Below are 20,000 nucleotides of genomic sequence, written 5' to 3'. Positions count from 1 at the left end.
GTTAGCCTTCGTCAGAGCGAATCGAGGGATTATGGGTTACGTGTAGTTTTTATAGTAGAGTAGGAGCTACGCTATTGGTGGTAACATGGCAACGTGAAAAATAGGAATATATTAGTTAAATGAAAAGCGTTCGTTAATACCGTGAGGATTAAGGGTGCCAATTTGAAAGATGAATTTTTGTTCCAGATTCTTGCGGCTTTCCGTCGTACCTAGATGTAGGGAAAGGCCGCAGATAGCCATGTGTTTTTTGGAGTGGTTAGGGAGATTAAAATGACGAGCGACTGCTTAGATGCATCCTTGTCATTCTTCTCAACATCGCGAAGGTGTTCGCGGGATCGGTCAGCTAGTCGTCTACCTGTCTCACCAATGATCCCGAGACTGGTAGAATCTTTTCGCAATCTCCACTTATTTCATTCAAACGCGACAAAAACGTAGGCAACTTTTTAGTTAGAAGCGCGCTCAAAACTAACGAGGAACCCGGCACTTTCAAATGCGCGCGCTCGCGATGCAAAACTTGTCTTTTCATTGTTAACACTAGCAAGATATCGGGACCTAAGCGATCTGTTAAGATCACCGATCGTTTCACATGAACCTCCGCAAATGTCCTTTATTGCATAACCTGTACGTTATGCAATAAATTATACATTGGTGAGACAGGTAGACGACTAGCTGACCGATTCCGCGAACACCTTCGCGATGTTGAGAAGAATGACAAGGATGCATCTAAGCCAGTCGCTCGTCATTTTAATCTCCCTAACCACTCCAAAAAACACATGGCTATATCTGCGGCCTTTCCCTACATCTAGGTACGACGAAAAGCCACAAGAATCTGGAACAAAAATTCATCTTTCATATCGGCACCCTTAATCCTCACGGTATTAACGAACGCTTTTCATTTAACTAATATATTCCTATTTTTCACGTTGCCATGTTACCACCAATAGCGTAGCTCCTACTCTACTATAAAAACTACACGTAACCCATAATCCCTCGATTCGCTCTGACGAAGGGCTAACGCTCGAAACGTCAGCTTTTAGAATCTCTGTACGGTGGCCAATTTACATTATCAATTCCGTTGATAAAACCAAATTTTTGTAAATTTACCATTGCCGACCTTATACTTCGAATGGCAGGTTCACTAACAACAGTCATTTTCTAGGTTCCGCAAGTCGGTTCCGCGGTTCCGCGTTCTACAATTTCATAGGTGTGTATTACCATAACAAACAAACTGCGGTTATAAACATAACGCTTAATGAAAATGTTGGCAGTGAGAAACTTCTCCTCTACTAGCCATTTATATTTTTTAAAGCAGATTTAACTAGGTCTGTTTATTTTCATTGTCATTACTTTCCTTATTTGGTATTAGTCTTCATGTTTAAATTCAATTGTACTTTAGGTAACCGTTACTTTTGAAGATGTATGTTGGAGCATACGAAACGTTAAGTTCATAAAAAGTTTCACAACATGCGTTATCTCGTTATGTTTATATCTGCAGTTTGTTTGTTATTTTTAGTCAAGTTGAAATGGCCAAAGAATAAGAGTGTATTGCCATTCTCCGCGACATCCGAGTGACCTGCATGGTCAAAGGAAAGACGTCACTTTCTCCTCGACCCAAAATTAGTTGGTGTGGTGAGGACTTGAGCCCACGATCTCCTGTCTACGTAGCAATTTGGTACGTGGCTCCGTGATATACACGATGACTAATTTGCTCTGAATCACGGTGTATATCAGTTAAATTCAAGGTGGACGATATGGGTTGTACGGACTGAGAGAACGGTTAGTGCGCACGCGCGTAAGTACCCAACAACATTCGCAACAACAAAAGAAATGTTGCATGGTTTTTGAGGCAAAGTTTAAACTCATTCAACATGTTAGCTGTTCACCATTTTCGAACGGATGTTGAAGCAAATATTGAAGCCTTTTGCTCCAAAAAGAGAATTTTCGTACTTCTATGTCCAGTATAGAAGCCTGTCGATTCACGTAAATGCAAGGATACATCTTTATCGTACACGAAGACATCGTTGACGTCACCTGTTGACGAACCAACCAAAGCCTCATTGGCTGTCGCAACAATGGCTGTTTTGTCTCTGTGGTTGGCACACTTGAATAACAAAAGCAACGTCTGTAAGCATATGCCCTCCCTATTCACTGTTAATAAACAATTCGTTTGGTATTTAATTTTTGCCAACCACAGACTTTGCCTTTATTGTTGATACATACATACATACATACATATACTTTATTTAAGGTATCATAAACAAATAAATACAAGTAATACCCTAAAAAGGAAGTTTAAGAGGTTAACCCTATGTAAATAAACTTCCAAAATAAAAATCAAAAATATATGTTTATAAGTGGAACCTAAGAAATACACATGTATGATTTAAGAGCTATTTTAAAACGTCTCAAATTTCCTACCTCAACAACATTGACATTGATAACAGGTTGATAATCAGGTTGTGACGCATGAGGTTGACATTTTGAAGTATGAGTTGCTAAACACAGGTCATTTTGTTAAACCGCCACGCCTGCTAACGTAACCCTTCCTGTCCTGTAAACGTGATTAAGTGAATTCGGGAGAATCGTCGTAGAAGGATTACGCGGGTCACGTCCCATGTCGACTACACAGGAAGCGGTTCAGACATACATGCACCTTCATATCAGAAATCTTTTGAAAACAATCAAAGATATATCATTTGATTATTTGCTTTGCGTATACAAAAAAGTCCTGCTTCTGAAAGAGTAATAAGCCGGCCTTAGGTCGCTCGGACTTGCCAATGAATACGCATCCTTGGAGATCCAGGAGCAGTCGTTCGGGACGGGACCAGAAAATTACCGGTAAAAATTGGGACTGCACGCTTCAAAGCCAGTCCCAGATTTTGCCTGTCATTTTCTCGTCCTGTCCCGTGACTAACTATGCATGCCCCTGGGCCTACGAGAATGTTTCATATTGACTTTAATCTAAATGAAAGGGAGGCAGCTGGAGTCATATTACTTTTATTTTTTTCTCATTGCGTGAGCTAGCGGGTGGAATTCTGCGTTTGGCTCTGGGACCTGAGCGGAATCCTAGCCCTGGTTGCGTGAGCTTGTGTGATAAGCCGGCATTAGGCCAAAAACAGATTTTTTGAAGCCTTTTAAATGTATTTAAAAGTAAACAGTGTTGCTTTACAAATTAATACTAGTCTTATCAGTGAACAGAATCATGCAACTGATCATTGCGGCATTGCCCGATATTTCTCTCTTGATAATAAGCGTCACAGGCCAACTTTCAGCAATGGTTCCCAGCCAGCACATCTCTTAGGAAAAAAAATAATAAACAGGTTATTCACCGGCCTTGGTCGGTCCTTATAAGGAAAAACTGTGCCCTCGGTCTCAAGACCACGACAGTTTTTCCCTATGCGGACCTCCCGGCCGGTGAATAACATATGTGTACTGAATACAATATAATCTATCGACTAAAATTTCAGTTGAATTAATTAACAATCTATCCCTCAAAATGTATGTGTCTTAAATAAATTAATGATAAATAAATATGACATAAATATAAATGTAATAATATTGCAATAAATCATGCATTCTGATAAGCCTGTAATAAATAATAACAAGCCTGTAGTAAAAGCACATTTTTCATCACTCTTGCCAGTTAACAGACGTGAGCATTTATGACAATTTCTTTCGGACAGATTCCAATCTTTCTTGTCTTTTGCTTGAAAGAGAGATATTTGTAGTTTTCCGGTAACATGTTTGACACAGCTAGCGCTGGACTCCTGTAATTCATCGAATTTCTACCTCATTGGTATATTGTAAGGTAGTAATTTGTCTGTATTCATCTTTGTGACAAACGAGTTAAGTCACGATAGGCCAAAATTGCAATAGGATAGATATTTTGTGACAACGACCAGTGGGTTTAGGGCATCGGTCCATGTCGCCAACATTTGGCGATCCTCGTTTTAGTTTCTTGAAAAGTCCTTGAACTACCCGCTTCCCCGTTGACCCGCCAAAAAGGATAGCCACGCCCCTAAAATCCCTATCAATATCTTTCCAATTCCAGCATGAGCTTCCTGAACGGACAAGCAAGTTCATGTTTCGAGAGCCTTGAGCTCTGGTTCGAGAGGAAGGTTACATCAGAGGAAGTGAGATCTTCATGCTCTTTATTTTTGATACTGTTAGACATTGGGACTACAATTATAGCTAGCAGTCCCTTCTCAGAAATGATCGAGCCGCCCTCGATTTTGTTCCCTGTTGTACAGCTTCTTTATTGCAGGGACACACGACTGTCCATGGCCCTCCACGCCCCTGACACTTCAGAAATAATTAAAGACTCCTTTCTGAACCCCAAGTCTCTTTCGGGATGCATGCCTCCCCTGGAAAGCACAACGGCGCATTTATGCGTACGTCGCGAGCTTCACTTTCTAGTTCTGCCTTGCAAGAGAGCGAGAAGCAGTGTCCACTCTCGTGAGTTTTAATGTCATGTCATTTTCAGTTGTAACCTGTTTGCAAATTCCCGGCTTCTCAGCCAACTCTATAATTATTTCTTGTGGCCAGTATAAGCAGGTCGACAGGTCGTAGAAAGATAATATATTTACAACAATTTGGGATTGTTCCAGTAGTTTTTATAAGCAAGGGGTTGGACATACAAGTGTAGGACATTTTTTTTCCGGGAATTTTATTACATGGGGTTCTTCCTGTTTGTAAGAATTCAAAACTTTCGAGTTGAAAAATAAATACCGCCATTTGACGTAAAATCCCCCACGTGAAATGCACGCTCCCCGATTCGGCAGCACGCATTTCGTGACATTGAAAACAAACGGATTTATCTCTTTATCATCCCAAAAAGCCACATGTTTCTAATTTACATATCTTTTCAGTATTGAAAGAATGAAATGATGATAACTTTCAAAGCATTTTTAGCGAATTTCGGTTTTTGGTGCATTTGGAGAGAAGACCTTTGCCCTGAAAATAAATGTCCGTGTGTAAATTTACGTCGACCGGGTGATGTTCGCGCCAGATGTCAATCACGTGACCGACATATATAAATATCGAAGTACCTCGTGTTGGTTGTAAATTTGTGAAGGTTGAAGGTAACAGAGCAACTGTTGACGTCTTTGCCTTGTTATTTTCCACGACGTATCTCGTAGTTTATCCCTTCTTACAGAATATCGCTGTTTTTGGGAGACTTCTGCAAACATGACAGCAACGGAAAGTAATCCACTTCTTGAAAAGTACATGACTCTCGACCAAGGCGAGCGAGTTCAAGTAATGTATGTGTGGATCGATGGCACGGGCGAATCAATGCGTTGTAAAACCAAGACTGTTGAATCTGAGCCCTTAACTCCTGAAGATCTACCCGTGTGGAACTTCGACGGATCTAGTACTTATCAAGCGGAGGGTTTCAACAGCGATGTCTATTTACACCCCCGAGCTTTGTTCAGGGATCCATTTCGACGTGGAAAGAACAAAATTGTCCTCTGCGAAACTTACAACTTCGATCACAAACCCGGAGTAGCGAACTACAGGCTATCTTGTTCACAGGTTATGGAGACAGAAGTAGTCAAGGTTAGTAAAATGTAATGTTAATCGTTGCTTCGCCGGTGGGTGAATGAATTGAAGCACGGAAATTTAGTGCACATAAATAATATCTACGGCTGACCGAATCGTTGTGTTTCCAAATTCGCAAGAAATGTTTTTTGGCGCCAGTTACTAGTCATGTGGAAACTCGTTCGTCGCTTTCCATCGAGGTTTTTAATCGAAATGAATATGAAGATAAGCTTAAATGCTTGCGTATCAACGGGCCGTCCATGTCACACTTTGTAGTTTTCCTCTGCACTGTGAACTGTCGTAAAAAGCTTTTAACCAGATTACTGGAATTACCGGTATCCAACATTTATAACTTCACATGATTGTGTAAATTTCGTTTTGGACCTTGACCTCGGCGAAATACATGTATGTGGATAATTGCAATCTCTTTAATTTCTGTTTTCCTTGCACTTGCGTTTTGTTCGTTTGATGAAATCAGATGTCACAAGTTTTTAACAGATTTAAACGAATATAACAGAGTTCCAAGAAAACATAGCAGGAACAAGCGAAGCGAAAGGGCGCGTAGATCTCCGTAATTAGCATATGTGTTAATTCGTTTTCGTCTGCGCTTGGATTTTCAGCCGAAAGGTCGAAATCAAATGACATTTCTCAGCCATGAATGAAACCAGCGGACATTTCTTTACTCTTCAGTGACAATTTTGGGTCATGTTTTGATTTTGCCTATTTTTACTGATCTCGGTGCCAGCGTCGGTTTGGTTCTTGCGGTCCAGCCACGTGTTCAAAAATTAATGCAAGAGAATTTTGAGTCGGAAATCTTCCGTGGTTTCACGGGAGAGTGAGTTGCTTGACCTTGTCACGGGATATCCACGAGTTGTTTTACCTAATTTTAAAGAAAAGGCGTTTGTCATTTGTGTTCTTAAGCTTGTCACTACCTATTACTGTATCAGCATCTTACGGACCTGCCTTGCATGTCAAAGATAACATTTCATAATTTGCATCAGGGTATGTAGATTGCAAAAGCTAATAATTGATTTGCTTCAGGCATTGTTCTCTGTAGTTATCTTGAGTTATAATTAAAACAAGTTGTTTTACCTAATTTTAAAGAAAAGGCATTTTGTCATTTGTGTTCTTAAGCTTGTCACTACCTATTACTGTATCATCATCTTACGGACCTGTCTGGCCTTGCATGTCTAAGATAACATTTCATAATTAAATTTGCATCAGGGAATAGATTGAGTTACAATGCATCTCAGACAAAAGAACAATACTAAACGGAAGTATTACCATCATTTTCTTCCAATATAAATAAGATCCTTTAATCTACAAAAATGTGCAAAGATGAATAAAATATCCCTACAGTCCCATGGGATACTTAAATGGAAATTCCATGGATACGCAAAACTCTCCAATACAATGTCCATCTACCCAAACAGGCCAAAATAATAATTCGTTTTAGGCAGAACTACAGTAACTGATATATTGATTGCAAGAATGGAAATAAAGAGTAATTTAAATCTTAATAAGGGCAAGAAAAATTTGTCCTAATAAAAGTGGTATTCATTGTGTAGTTCCAGGAAATAGCCATACCTTCCCCATGGAAGGAATTAGATTTTCCCTTGGGTGGGGTTACATTGCCTAATTTTCCAGAGACGAGAGAGGTTACACTCAGTGGTGTTTGAAGTGATATCTTAAGAATTATTAACTGCTCTGTAATTAAAACGGTGAGTTCCCAGCCTGAAGAACTTTAAACTCCCTTATGTAATAGTCTATAAAACCTAATGGAGTTGGGGTTTGAATTAAGGTACAGCAACTGTTATCTTGAAACAGAAATAATGTTAATGTTTTGTTATTACTTTGATTGTTGCATTTTTGAAAGGAAAGCAAAATTAATATTAATTACTCTAGTGAAACAACATAGCATTTTGTGGGTGGTAAAAAATTTTCCTGCCAAATTGCAAGAGTGCAGCAAACTATTCCCTTATCTATTGTGCTTAGGTGCGTACAGTAAAAGCTACTTGATTTTAAGCTGAATTCAAAGACATGGCTACTGGGAATCAGTATTCCAGAGGTTTGGCTTGTCTTTCACTTGCTGTATTGGAAATATATCAATACCTAATCAGAAATTCCTAATTGGAATGACAATTGAATTGTTTTGTCTTGCACCATTTTATTCTAGTGTATGAAAGTCTACCTAGAGGGGGAAGAGCTGATTTCTTTTTTTAACCACTGTAGATTATCTGTTAGCATATACAATACAAAAGCTCAATGGAAAACTCATTGTTGCTATTTGTTGTCCAATGTGGCAATGTTCTTTGAATTCTTTTTTTTTTTTTTTACAGAAAGCTAAGCCTTGGTTTGGAATTGAACAAGAGTACACACTCCTTGACAAAGATGGCCATCCTCTTGGTTGGCCAAAGGGTGGGTTCCCTGGGCCACAGGGTCCCTATTACTGTGCTGTGGGTACTGGTAATGTGTTTGGACGTGATATCGTGGAAGCTCACTACCGTGCTTGCCTGTATGCTGGAGTAAAGATTGCAGGAACAAATGCTGAAGTTATGCCTGCGCAGGTAGGGGAAGTTTATTACAGTGTACATTTTTGCTAGTCTTGTTATCAGTGAGTTGAAATAAATATTTAAGAAGTGAGAAAAACAAAAGACATTGGTGTCCTGGGTTTGTTTTGCAAAACCTCTTAATTTTCTTCGAAGGGATATTTAAGTGCCATTCTCTATTAAAATAGATTTATTTTTACTTGGATTGATATAATTCCTTTTTCTGAGAGTTTTTGGACTTTATAGAAGATTCACTTGTATTATTATCATTATTATTTTTAAAATTAATTAATTAAAAACTGCACAGTTGACTTAAATATTGTTATTGTCTTTTCCAGTGGGAATACCAAGTTGGTCCATGTGAAGGCATCAGCATGGGTGACCAGCTGTGGATGTCAAGATATCTCTTGCACAGGGTGACTGAAGATTTTGGATTCAAGGTCTCTTTTGACCCCAAACCTATGCCTGGAGATTGGAATGGAGCTGGCGCTCATACAAACTATAGGTAAGTACATGTAATCACAAACCCACGGTATCCTGTAGGAGAATGCCTGTTTTATGAGTCAATGAGACTCACAGTCAATATAGCAATAATTAATTGATTAAGCCTAAGCCCTCGTTTCAGTGATTAGGCCTCAGCACTCTCTGAAATGTTATGGGTTAGGGTAACTGCACTAACTCATTGACTCGTAAATACTTAATACTCATCCTGCAGACCTCTTTAGTAATGGAAGGTAGATTACCAGTAAATGTTAGTTAATTTTGTTTTATGCCATCAAAGTCTTTCCAGCCTTTCTACGACACACAATTCAAATTAATTGTTTGTTCCAAAAGTAAGCATATTGTGATATCATGGATACGCAAGGATCTGCCATTAATGAAAATGGTCTGTTTGGACCTGTGCGAGTCATTGTTTGGCAGCAGACCAAACACTTGTTACTATCCTTGTGCCCTACTCTGTACAAGCACTAGGAAGCTTAAGCAAGCTCGATTTTGAGACGTAGACAGCAACCGGAAGAGAAAATTTTGCGTTCCAGGACAGTCGTGTCTCCCAGATTTTTTTACTGATCATCTCTAATGAAGAAAGATACTTGGCAATGTAAATGTGATTGCGTGAAGACCAGAAAAAAAGGGAAACAGTTCACTTCCGGTTGCCATCTGCATCTCAAAAACGCGTGTGCTTAAGCTCCCTACTATGTTGACATAAAAACTCTGTAACTTTTCTCTCAACAGTACTTTGCCTATGCGTGAAGAAGGTGGCATACAGCACATCTACAGTGCCATTGAGAAACTCTCAACCCGTCACTCATTTCACATCAGCATGTATGATCCAAAGGGGGGAGAAGACAACAAGCGTCGTTTGACAGGACATCATGAAACGGCTAGCATCCACAAGTTCTCACATGGTGTGGCTAACCGTGGAGCCAGTGTTCGTATACCTCGCCAGTGTGCGGAAGATGGCAAGGGGTATTTAGAAGATAGGAGACCCGCTTCCAACTGCGATCCTTACAGGGTTACAGAGGCTGTTGTAAGAACAACTATTCTAAATGAGACAGACTAAGTTATTTCTTTACAGGCAGAAGCCAGTCTTTGCAAAGAATCCTTTAAGGTTATTTGACATTAATTTAGTGGGTTTTCCCTGCCTCTCGTGCATTAAAGTAAGTTAATGTTTCTCTGTAGTTAAGAGCAGTTTAACACAGTTAACACCCTGCATTAGAAATATCTCTGGAACTGAAATTGCGTCTCCGTTTGCAGTAATCTTAAGTAATGTTCACACATTAAATGGGCCAAAGGTGAGACAGTGTTTGGAAATTGCACTGTAATATTGCAATCATACATGGAATCTTTTGAAACTACAAACAATCATAATATTATTGCTAAACTTTCAATAGAATAGGAATCAAATGTATTTAGGACAAAAAGTGGCGTTAATAATAAAGTGGTTTCACCAAATAAATCAAGAAGGTTTAAGCAATTATGATTGCTTTTCATTGTGGCAAACATACTATAACACCATAAATGGCAAGAAGTTCACGGAGTTTCGAGTCTGTGCCTTAATTGTTATTTTAAAAATTTCTGAAGAGGCCATTTTTTTTTGGTTCTTCCTACGTTTGCCTTGAAAAGTCCTTAAGGGAACAGTAACAAAAGAGTTATTAATTTTCATATTTCATATACCACATTGGCACCTGATGCAACCTTTTTTTCTGCTCCCTTGGAGTGCTCCATGGGAAGGAAGTAGAGAGACCCTGGCAACGAGGTTGCATTTTGCACTTGACTTTTCTGAGAAAGTCAGATAAATCACCAACAGGCCACCATGGCCAGGGTTAATGGGGACATAGTTTTTGAGTGAATCTAGCTGTTGTTAACCCTTTCAGCCCCGTGGGGTTCCCCATTGACGAGTAAAATCGTCTGGCGTTAGACAGAGTAAAATCTATAAGTGGCACTATTGGGAGTGAAAGGGTTAAATGTGTCAGCCCAGATTTTATTTTAAATGAACCCTCTGAAGAGAAAGGGAATTGTCCTTTCAATCACAGGAGATCTCAGACTTATGAAAGTCAAATTGATAATTTTGTTTTGATTGCGAAGAAAAGGTCCATGATCACTAAGCAACTAACACAGATTCGGCAAGAATGCCTTTTTAACTCCCTGAAAAAGTCAGGGCGTGCCTGACTAAAATTAATATTGGTAAAACAAAATATATTTATCTTCACAGCCGCACAACCAGCCTTGTGTCATTATTTTGTTTTTAGTATACTTTGCTCTAGCTAAGCCGTACCACGTGACACAAATAGACCAAGCACCAAGCACGATCCATTAAGCGTCCACCCTGTCGTTTTGGCAAAAAGTTGAGCATATTTAAAATGAGGGTAAAACCGGAATAAATGTCGCATGTGCATCTTATTGAGCGAACGTGTAATGAGTTGCAAAACTTAGACCAATTCTGGTTTTCCCGCGCTTGTCGCTGGCTTCCTCTATTTGCTTAAATTATTTCGACTTGTGATTGGCTGAGAGTGCATTTCCTTCAGAACGTGATTGGCTCTGTAATTACTTTGTATTTGGAAAGCGTTAACTACTCCGTACGGTAATAATAATAATAATAATACTAATAATAATAATAATAATAATAATAATAATAACTTTATTTCTATAGCGGTATATACAAAAGCTCTATATCGCTTTACAAACTAATTAATATCTAACAATAGCACTAAAAACAAAGATCAATTAAAAACAAGTCTAAAAAGATAAGTTTTCAATCTGGATTTAAAGACATCGACTGACCGACTCAATTTAATGTCCAAGGGAATTTCATTCCAGTGTTTTGGGGCAGCAACCGAAAAGGCCCTGTCCCCATAGCTCTTCAGGCCCACCTTCGGTACTTCTAATAAGTGTTCGCCAGCTGACCTAAGATTTCTTGAAGGGTTGTATGGGACTATAAGTTGACTTAGATACGGAGGCGTCAGATTATTGAGAGCTTTAAAGGTGAAAGGATCTTTAATATTACAATAATCGAAAGAACGAAAATGAACACCTAAAAAAACCTACTAAGAGAAAACGATGACGACTTATTTATACGATTACATTAATTAGCTATTTCGGCCTGGCCTGACATTATTCGAGGCTACCCGCGCGGATCTTAATTATCAACTGAGAGTCGATTTTGAGGAGGGAGGAAAACCGGAGTACCCGGAGAAAAACCCTCGGAGTCAGATTGAGATCAACTGAAACTCAGCCCACACACGCCTCGAGGCCAAGGTGGAACTAGCCTGCTTGCAGGCGGTAACTTTGTATTTTGGTCGCCATATGTATGTGGGAAGATCAGTCACTCGTCCCACCCATCCAATATGGCGACCAAAACACAAAATTACCGCCTGCAAGCAGGCTAAGATTGAACCCGGGTCGCAGAGGGGAGAGGCACGGTTGATAACCGCTAAGCCACCCTGAGCATCGGGCTGCCATGCGGAAGGTCGTGAGTTCAACTCTGGCCGGACCATTACTCAGGGTCTTTAAATAACTGAGGAGAAAGTGCTTCCTTTGTAATGACATATGCAAATGGTTTGACTTTCAAGTCTTCTCGGATAAGGACTGTAAACCGCAGGTCCAATCTCACAAATATCTTCCATGTTCATAACCTCCCTGTGGGACGGTAAAATACCCACACACTAATCGAGAAGAGTAGGGGATGAAATTCCGGTGTTGTGGCTGTCCTTTCTTTGTGAGTGCATGGGTGAGTGGGTATAGCAGGTTCACATCAGCTGAATAGCTGCCAAAACTTCGACCTGCTTAAACAAATAAATAACAAACAAGAATAACAAACAAACCCTGACTCCCCTAAACCTTCGAAATACCTATTGTCAGACGGGGGTATGACTCAGAGGATGCAATATCCAAACACAGTTTTATCATCATCATATCATATATCTTTATTTACCCTCGGATTTTTAGAGTAGCTTGGTGTAGCCAATTTCTCCGAGCATTTACCCTCCCAACCATGATACATCACAGAAGACAGACCACAACACCGGGAACTACATGCCCTACATTTCTAAGCGGCTTAGATATTTACGTTTGAGGTTTTGTGTACGTTTTTAGCTATATCTTTTTTTCTTTCCGATAATTTTTTTTAAACGTTTTTTGATTTAAAGAGGATAATTTGTACACCAAGATTATGCAATAAAAAATATAGGTCACCGTGCTCGTTTAAGAGTCAAGCACCATGCATCGTACCTGTCTATCTCGATTATCGTAGATCGAAACAACAAAATTCTCCATGCGTTTATTCTGAGAGTTATGATTCATTGACAACTTCTCTCGCGTGTTTTGAGAACTATTTCAGCGTGTATGATCGACTTACGCCATATTTACAATGTTGCAAATTTGATCAGTGTGTAAATATCGACACACCATATGCGCAGTACAGGATACGCAGTGCAATACTGAGGAATCCACCTCAAGGACGGTGCCTACTAATTCAAAGGTATCTTTGCCCCGGTTTATGATTACACAGCAAATGTAGATCTTAACAAGTGTTATTGAAATCCAAATAGAATATTAGGGTAACCACGCATTTTTCAAAGATAATTGATGAATAATATTTGTAAAAAGCTCTAAAATATAAAGCAATATATGGCGTTCTTTCTAAAATTGAAGCTTAATTATCTCTCAAAAATGCATGGTTACCCCCAATTTTCTTTTTGGATACCAAGAGTACTTACTAAGATCTACTTTTTCCGGATAGTTTGAAACCGCGCAAAAATATCACTGTATTGGTAAGCTTCACCGATAGGAAACCGAGTATCTCGAGATGCGCAGAACGAATGCGCAATAACAATTGTAGGTACTGTCCTCAAACGATACCGTGCTCCTCCGATATTTTGCTTCGCCAGCGAGGAAAGACTGGGAACTATAACTCATTCAAGCACGTGACAAGCTATTGAACAGCAGATTTTGTATAGAGTGCCAACGTCATTATTTTCGCTGCTTTTCTTATTTTCTGAATTATGAGTGACTTTTTCAGGGGAGCTAGTGGTTGGTTCTCAAGCTTGTGGTTTCCTACATCGAAGGAAAAACTTGAAGAAGCTGAATGTAAGATATTGAAACGTATCAAGCGTCCATGGGAAGGCAAGTTCATTCCTGTAGCTGAAGAGGTAGAAATGTGGACTGTGCGAGTCAATCTATCGCCTTCACACGGACCCCCTCTTGTTTTAGTACACGGCCTTAGTAGTGGCGTGGCCTGGTGGGCTCAGAACTTTAACGCACTTAGCGAGGAAAGAAGCGTCTATGCCTTCGATTTGCCAGGGTTCGGTAGGAGTTCAAGACCAGCGTTCTCTCACGACGATCACCAGGAAAATGAACGTAAATATGTTGAGTTCATCGAAGAATGGAGAAAGGCGGTGGGCTTAAACCGAATGATACTTCTGGGTCACAGCTTCGGTGGGTATGTGTCAACGGCATATGCTCTGAAATATCCCGAGAGAATCCAACATCTTATAACCTCCGACCCCTGGGGTTTTGCTATTCTACCCGCCGGTATGGCCGATCGGCATTCTGATTCCGAACAGCAATACGACTCTCTACCGCGTTGGCTTCAGTCAGGGAATTCTTTGCTGAACACTTGGAATCTGCTCTCTCCTCTAAGAGTTACTGGTCCACTAGGGCCTTGGCTAACTCGCCTAGCACAATTTGACACCAACAAACGTTCATCCGAGTTGTGGAAGGACAAAGACATGTTGGAGTACATCTACCATTGTAATGCCCAAACTCCCACGGGGGAAGATGCATTTCGGAACATGAACTGTTTCTTTTTTTGGTCAAAGTCACCCATGATTAAGCGAATTCCAGAGCTCCCCAATGAAATTCCTATGACAGTAATGTATGGTGCCGGGACATTTCTTGATCATCGCACAGCTTATGAGATCAAGTATGCAAGGCAGAATTCCATGGTGAATGTATACATTGTAGGAGATGCAGGACACGATATTCATGTTGACAACGCAGATGAATTTAACAGGATTCTACGAAAAACAATTGGTGATATTGCAGATGAAGGATTGTTAGCTGTTGACTAATATATGATGAAGCTCACTTACTTTTTCCTGAATCATCAAGGTCGGTTGAAAGGGAGAGGACAATGTGTGGTTGATCTCCCTGTTCAAGAAGTGGAAGTTATTATTTATAAGCTGGATCTATTGATTTGTACACTCATTAAACAGTAAGGGAATGAATGGCAGGGAGGAAAAAAAATGTTTTGCGCTGTTCATAATTTGTTGTAAAGTAAGCGGTAGCTTAATTTTCAAAATATGGATGCAATTTGCTGAAATAACTTAAGAACAAAGAAGTTATCTAAATTCGAAATATGACTGCTATACATACAGTGCTTTGGCAATTCAGAAGTGACTGATTTCACAGATGGTATAACCCCCCCAGGGAGACATTAATTGCAAATTATGCCATTCTAAAAATAATTCATGTTTAATATCACTAATGAAGTCCTAAATAACATTGTGGTAGAAATTATATATTATTAACCATTGACACTTCAAACGCCCTAGGATGCCTCCAGTTTCCAAGTAACATTGTCTGGCATAAGAGTAAAAATAATCTGTCAAGTCTCACCCCAAAGGGGTTAATGAGTTAATAATGTAAGCCTGTGTTTTCTTATGCCAGGGACAGAAAATAAAAAAAAACAATGTTCAATATTAATATTTTCACAATAACAATAACATCATTTTAGTATAAACACACAGGTGATTATACAAAATCGCGTGCTCTCATTGGCTCGCTATCTCGGATTATCAGCCGATAATCACCTCGACGGACAAAATGGCTGCCAGTAGTCGTTTTGCCACTGTAAGTGAAGATGATTTCCCGTTGAAATGTTTTTTTTCCTTTTCTTTGGAAATAATCCCCTGTGTATTTATACTAAAACAATTATTCGCCTCAGGCTCAGGGATTATCGGTGAATATTCAACGATAATCACTTCACCTTTGGCGAATAATTGTTAAATATTGATGAATGAGCAAGGATTTTCCCAAGCTTTATTGGTTAGCGTTATTTGGGGTAGACGAGAAGGACATTTCTTGTTTTAAGTTAACTCTATTTTTAGGAATTTTCTCGTCAATTTAATTTGAAAAAGCATGCTATTACTTAAATATACGCTCTTTATACAAAACTTGTGAATACAGTGCATGGGAATATTACGTTGGTGACCTAATCTATGCAAATCGTGTAATTGTCACAAGATGTCCAATGGCCTTCTCGTCTATCTCTTATAGCATTAACCAGCTTTATTAAGTTCAATCACTGTTCACATTAGCACAAAGCCTTCAAGAAGGGCCAGTATTAAATTACTGTAAATAGCAATGAATAAATAATTTATAAAAATAATACAAACACCAAAAATATAATGCGCTACATGTATTATTAATTAATTAAAAAGTGTCACAAAGCTATCCCTTCTTTTTAATCAATACATTGCACACACAAGCAATGACTAACTCCTCCATCCATACTGGATGTTCTAGCAATGGGTAACAATGTACAGTGTGCTTTTGGACTAACGATACCAAGACAAGAAACCATCATGTATTTTTCGTGCAAAGTTCCTGCACAACTTCTCACAGTGCTTACAGAGGGACTCAATTATAAGTGCATCTCCATAGGCTTCTCAGGGAAAATAAAGTAAACTGACACTTGCTATACAGATTCAATATCATTACCCTTTAGTGTTTAAGGTACTCTAGAGTATTGGCTGATGCTGAAGCAGTACATTCTGAACCAGATCTTTAAATAATACTTGGACCATAATAATTGTAATAATTACCTCGACCGGGCAAACCACATTTTTTAAAACCCAGAGGGCATACAGCTGCTTGAGCACAATGATTGACACAATAATAAATTAATTATTATTGCAGGACACCTTGTAAGTTGACACTCTTTCAATGACAGAGCAAGATAATAAGGAGATTGGGCAGGGTTTACATGTCAGGGCATCAATAGCCCTTATTCACGATAGGGGCCATGTTGGTTTTCAAATTGTCATGCAAATTAGCCATGTGTTATGCTAGGGGGCAAACATTGGAATAAAGGCAAATTGCGGAAAATCGGCATGTCGAAATATTGAATTAACATTGCTAAAAGTACATTTTAGAATTTAGAATAAAGTACCTTTTATAATAATTTTATATCTTTTGATTGCCTCTGACATTTTGACTTTCTACTTCGTTATCTGCTAATTTTTCAGTAAAAAAAATCGAAGTAACTTGAGCAAGCATTCTGCTTTACTACTTAGGTGAACATGAAAAAAATCATCTGTGTGGCTAAAATGTTCGTTATAACCTCTCGAACTTGTGTTGTTTGCCCCCTCAGAAGTGTGTAGCTAATTTGCATGATAATAGCAAATCCAACATGGTGGCTATCGTCAATAAGGTCTATTAAAAAGTGGACATAGGGTTTTTCACAAGATGGAATTGGATTACTCAATCAACGAACACAATGTTTTAGAACGAAAGAGTCATCTTTTATTAATTTTTTTGGTTTAGTTGGTTATTCAAAATCCATCTGTTCTGCAGTGAGAGCCTCTCCCTTGAGATCAGCTGGAAAAAAAAGTGAAATGAAAGGCTGATAAGATACATCACCACTAACAGAATAGCCAGCAAACGCAGACGTTTTCTTGGCCATTGTTCCTCCCTGAGGCTCCCCTCAGGGAGAGAAGCAACGGCCAGAAAATTGTAAAATATGAGAAGGTATTAATTTAAAATAGCAAGAGGCACATGGAGCTGTGTTGGCTAAAACCAAGCTCATACATCCAACAAGCAAGAAAAATTCACAGTTTGGAGTTCAAATTAATAAAAATTAATGATATTATTATTATTATTGCTGCTGCTTTATCAAATTTAAATTCCTTCTGAACAGTGAATTTTACAAAATGGCCAAAAAAATCAAACTGAACAAGCAGCAGTGCGACTCACCTTTTTCTGGAATTGTATGCGATTCTCCAACTTGGCAGTCTTTCAGACTTGCATTCTCCTTGATGTAAGCATGTGTACAAATAATGCTTCCCTGGATGTTGCACCTAACACAGCAGAATGCCAAAAAAAAGTCATTTGAAGCTTTGCCCATAGAATGCCATTACTAGAGAAAAATACCCCCCCCCCCTCCCCTATAAAAAAAAAAGAAGAAAAGAAAAAAAAAATATTCAGACCATGTCATTGTATTTTCAGATATTCTTTCGCTCTTTCACTCCCAAGATTTAAATATTAATTCTCCTCACTGACTGACATGCATTCCTCATTGTCAATTACGGGAATTCATACATTCAAACAAAAACCTGTAGGTGATAAATTCCCTTATTCTCACCACCTGTCTGCTTGACTATGTACTGGTCTTGCAAGGAGAAAATATATATCAATCACTCTTGGGAGTGTATCATAAAAGCAAGTTGATCCCCTTAAACACAAAGACGAATTCTAAATGGCATGGTACCTTAAGCACAATAAGTAAGTGATTTTGTGCAATAAATAAAGCCCCTAACAGGAATATGTCCACAAATTATTATAAGATGACGTTATCTGTCATTCTTGTTCCTGTTTCAAAATCCCCAGTCACTTTATTTGCCCTGGAAATATCTTTTAAGGGTTCCATCTTGGTGTTGCTGTTTGTTGATTGGCCCATCTTGGATTATCGGTTGTGCTTGAATAGATTCAAACAAAACCAGAGCCTGAGATGACCCTCTTTATAGTCCGTCTGTGTTAAAATGAAACTTTCAAATTAACTTACCCATCTTTGATTGTAACATGATCCATGATGACCGAGTTACTGATCTTGACTCTTTCTCCGATGGTGGTGTGTTTACCAATCACAGACTTTTTTATTGAACTTTTTTCACCAACAGATACACTCTCATCCAACATGCAGTCAATTCCCACCTGAAAACATAGTTGTATGAGATTAAAAGAGAGGAGACTGTGAGTCACATAGTAGCAGAGTGTAAGATGCTGGCCCAAAAACATTACCGTCTATGTAGGCACGACAAAGTGGCAGCTGTCATACACTTGAAGCTCTGTGAATGATTCAGATTTGAAAGGGGAACAGAATGATATGATCACAAGCCTCAGCCTGTGCTTGAATCAGAAGCAGTCAAGTTGCTGTGGGATTTTAAGATACAGACAGACCATTGAATCGACCACAACAAACCAGATATTGTTGTTCTTGATGAGCAGTCAAGATCATATGTCTCATAATAGATGTAGCCTGCCACTTCGACACCAGGGTCAAGCACAAGGCGCAAGAGAAGGTTGAAAACTATCAAGACCTTATAAGGTGATTACAATAATACTGTTTTAACTATAAGCAAGGCTAAAAGTATTTTAATACCCATTGACACCTAAACCGGCCTCAACCGGCCGCGCGCGATGACCCCTGAAATACCTAAACCGGCCTCAACCGGCCGTACAAAATGGCGTCTTGATCAGAGTCGATCTTAGGCCTCTACCCAGTCTCCCTTAGGAAATCTCTATTTTTTGTTGTTATGGAGATTTAGTAGGATAATTGACCAATCATTTGCCGTGTTGTGAGCATATTTTGACAGCTGATAAGAGACCTCACAAGGGCTGGCTTTTTGCCCTTTCGACCGCGCGATCAAATTACGCGGAGACAACAGCCGATGCGCCCAATTATGCATCAAACGATGGGGATATTCATGCCTTTTTTTTTTCGGATTCGGAGGATCTAGGGATCTAAGGGATCTTTTATGGTTTTCCTGTAAGAGGAGGGGATACTAGAGACAACAATTTTGATTTAGATGACTTTAAAAGTGACGAAGAAGACGGTGAAAACCAAGCGACCGATGATAAACATGAAGCTCGCTGGAATGATCAGGTCGATAATATTCAAATTCCAGATTTCGTGGCAGCTACTGCTCTTTATTTCGTTTTAGATAATCGTAATGAATTAAATATTTTTCTTAGTTTTCATAGGAGATGATCCATGGGAATTAATAGTAAACGAAACGAGTAGGTATGCCTGTCAAAAACTCTTAAAATCCCCGAGCGCATTGCCCTTTTTTCATCGAGTAAGCCGCGCAGAATTAAAGGCCTTCGTAGCAATTAACGTCATAATGCGCATTGATTAGCTCCCGAATTTAGCTTTATATTGATCAACCGATGGATTTTTTGCAAATAACAAGTCTTTTTTTTCCTAAAACAAATTTGTAATCGAAGGAATTTTCGCCTTCGGTATACCTCGGAAGATCGGTATCTTCAACAAATAAATCAATCCGATCGTGCGTTTATATTCTGCAAATGCGAGAAAACTTCCAGCGATTTTCTCTGTTGTTTTTCTTGTGTTGTGTAAGTTATCTTTTAGTCAAAGTTTTCGAAAGAGCATTTTTGTACACAATTTGACCTTGT

At 39.1% G+C, this 20,000-nt stretch overlaps 2 protein-coding genes and 1 pseudogene across 2 annotated transcripts in view; 2 read left to right on the top strand and 1 right to left on the bottom strand.

The window, feature by feature from the left end:
- The first annotated feature begins 5,026 nt into the window (after window positions 1–5,026).
- Window positions 5,027–10,051, top strand: LOC137972998 (glutamine synthetase-like). Its single transcript, XM_068819701.1, has 4 exons — window positions 5,027–5,556; window positions 7,878–8,105; window positions 8,426–8,592; window positions 9,321–10,051. The coding sequence occupies exons 1-4, from the start codon at window positions 5,188–5,190 to the stop codon at window positions 9,646–9,648; spliced, it is 1,092 nt and encodes a 363-aa protein (XP_068675802.1). The 5' UTR covers window positions 5,027–5,187; the 3' UTR covers window positions 9,649–10,051.
- Window positions 10,052–13,474: 3,423 nt separating this feature from the next.
- Window positions 13,475–16,037, top strand: LOC137974376 (1-acylglycerol-3-phosphate O-acyltransferase ABHD5 pseudogene; annotated as a pseudogene).
- A 19-nt stretch (window positions 16,038–16,056) lies between these two features.
- LOC137974374 (translation initiation factor eIF2B subunit gamma-like) overlaps window positions 16,057–20,000 on the bottom strand; it is a 23,720-nt gene continuing 19,776 nt past the window's right edge. The window contains exons 9-11 of the mRNA XM_068821321.1: window positions 18,370–18,518; window positions 17,562–17,665; window positions 16,057–17,186 (exon numbers count right to left, since the gene is read on the bottom strand). Of these exons, the coding sequence (XP_068677422.1) occupies window positions 17,137–17,186; window positions 17,562–17,665; window positions 18,370–18,518 (303 nt within the window). The 3' untranslated portion in view covers window positions 16,057–17,136. The remainder of the gene's footprint in view (window positions 17,187–17,561; window positions 17,666–18,369; window positions 18,519–20,000) is intronic.

This window comes from Montipora foliosa, chromosome 10, assembly GCF_036669935.1.
Source record: "Montipora foliosa isolate CH-2021 chromosome 10, ASM3666993v2, whole genome shotgun sequence".
NCBI lineage: Eukaryota > Metazoa > Cnidaria > Anthozoa > Scleractinia > Acroporidae > Montipora > Montipora foliosa.
This window is presented reverse-complemented; position numbering and strand designations above follow the sequence as displayed.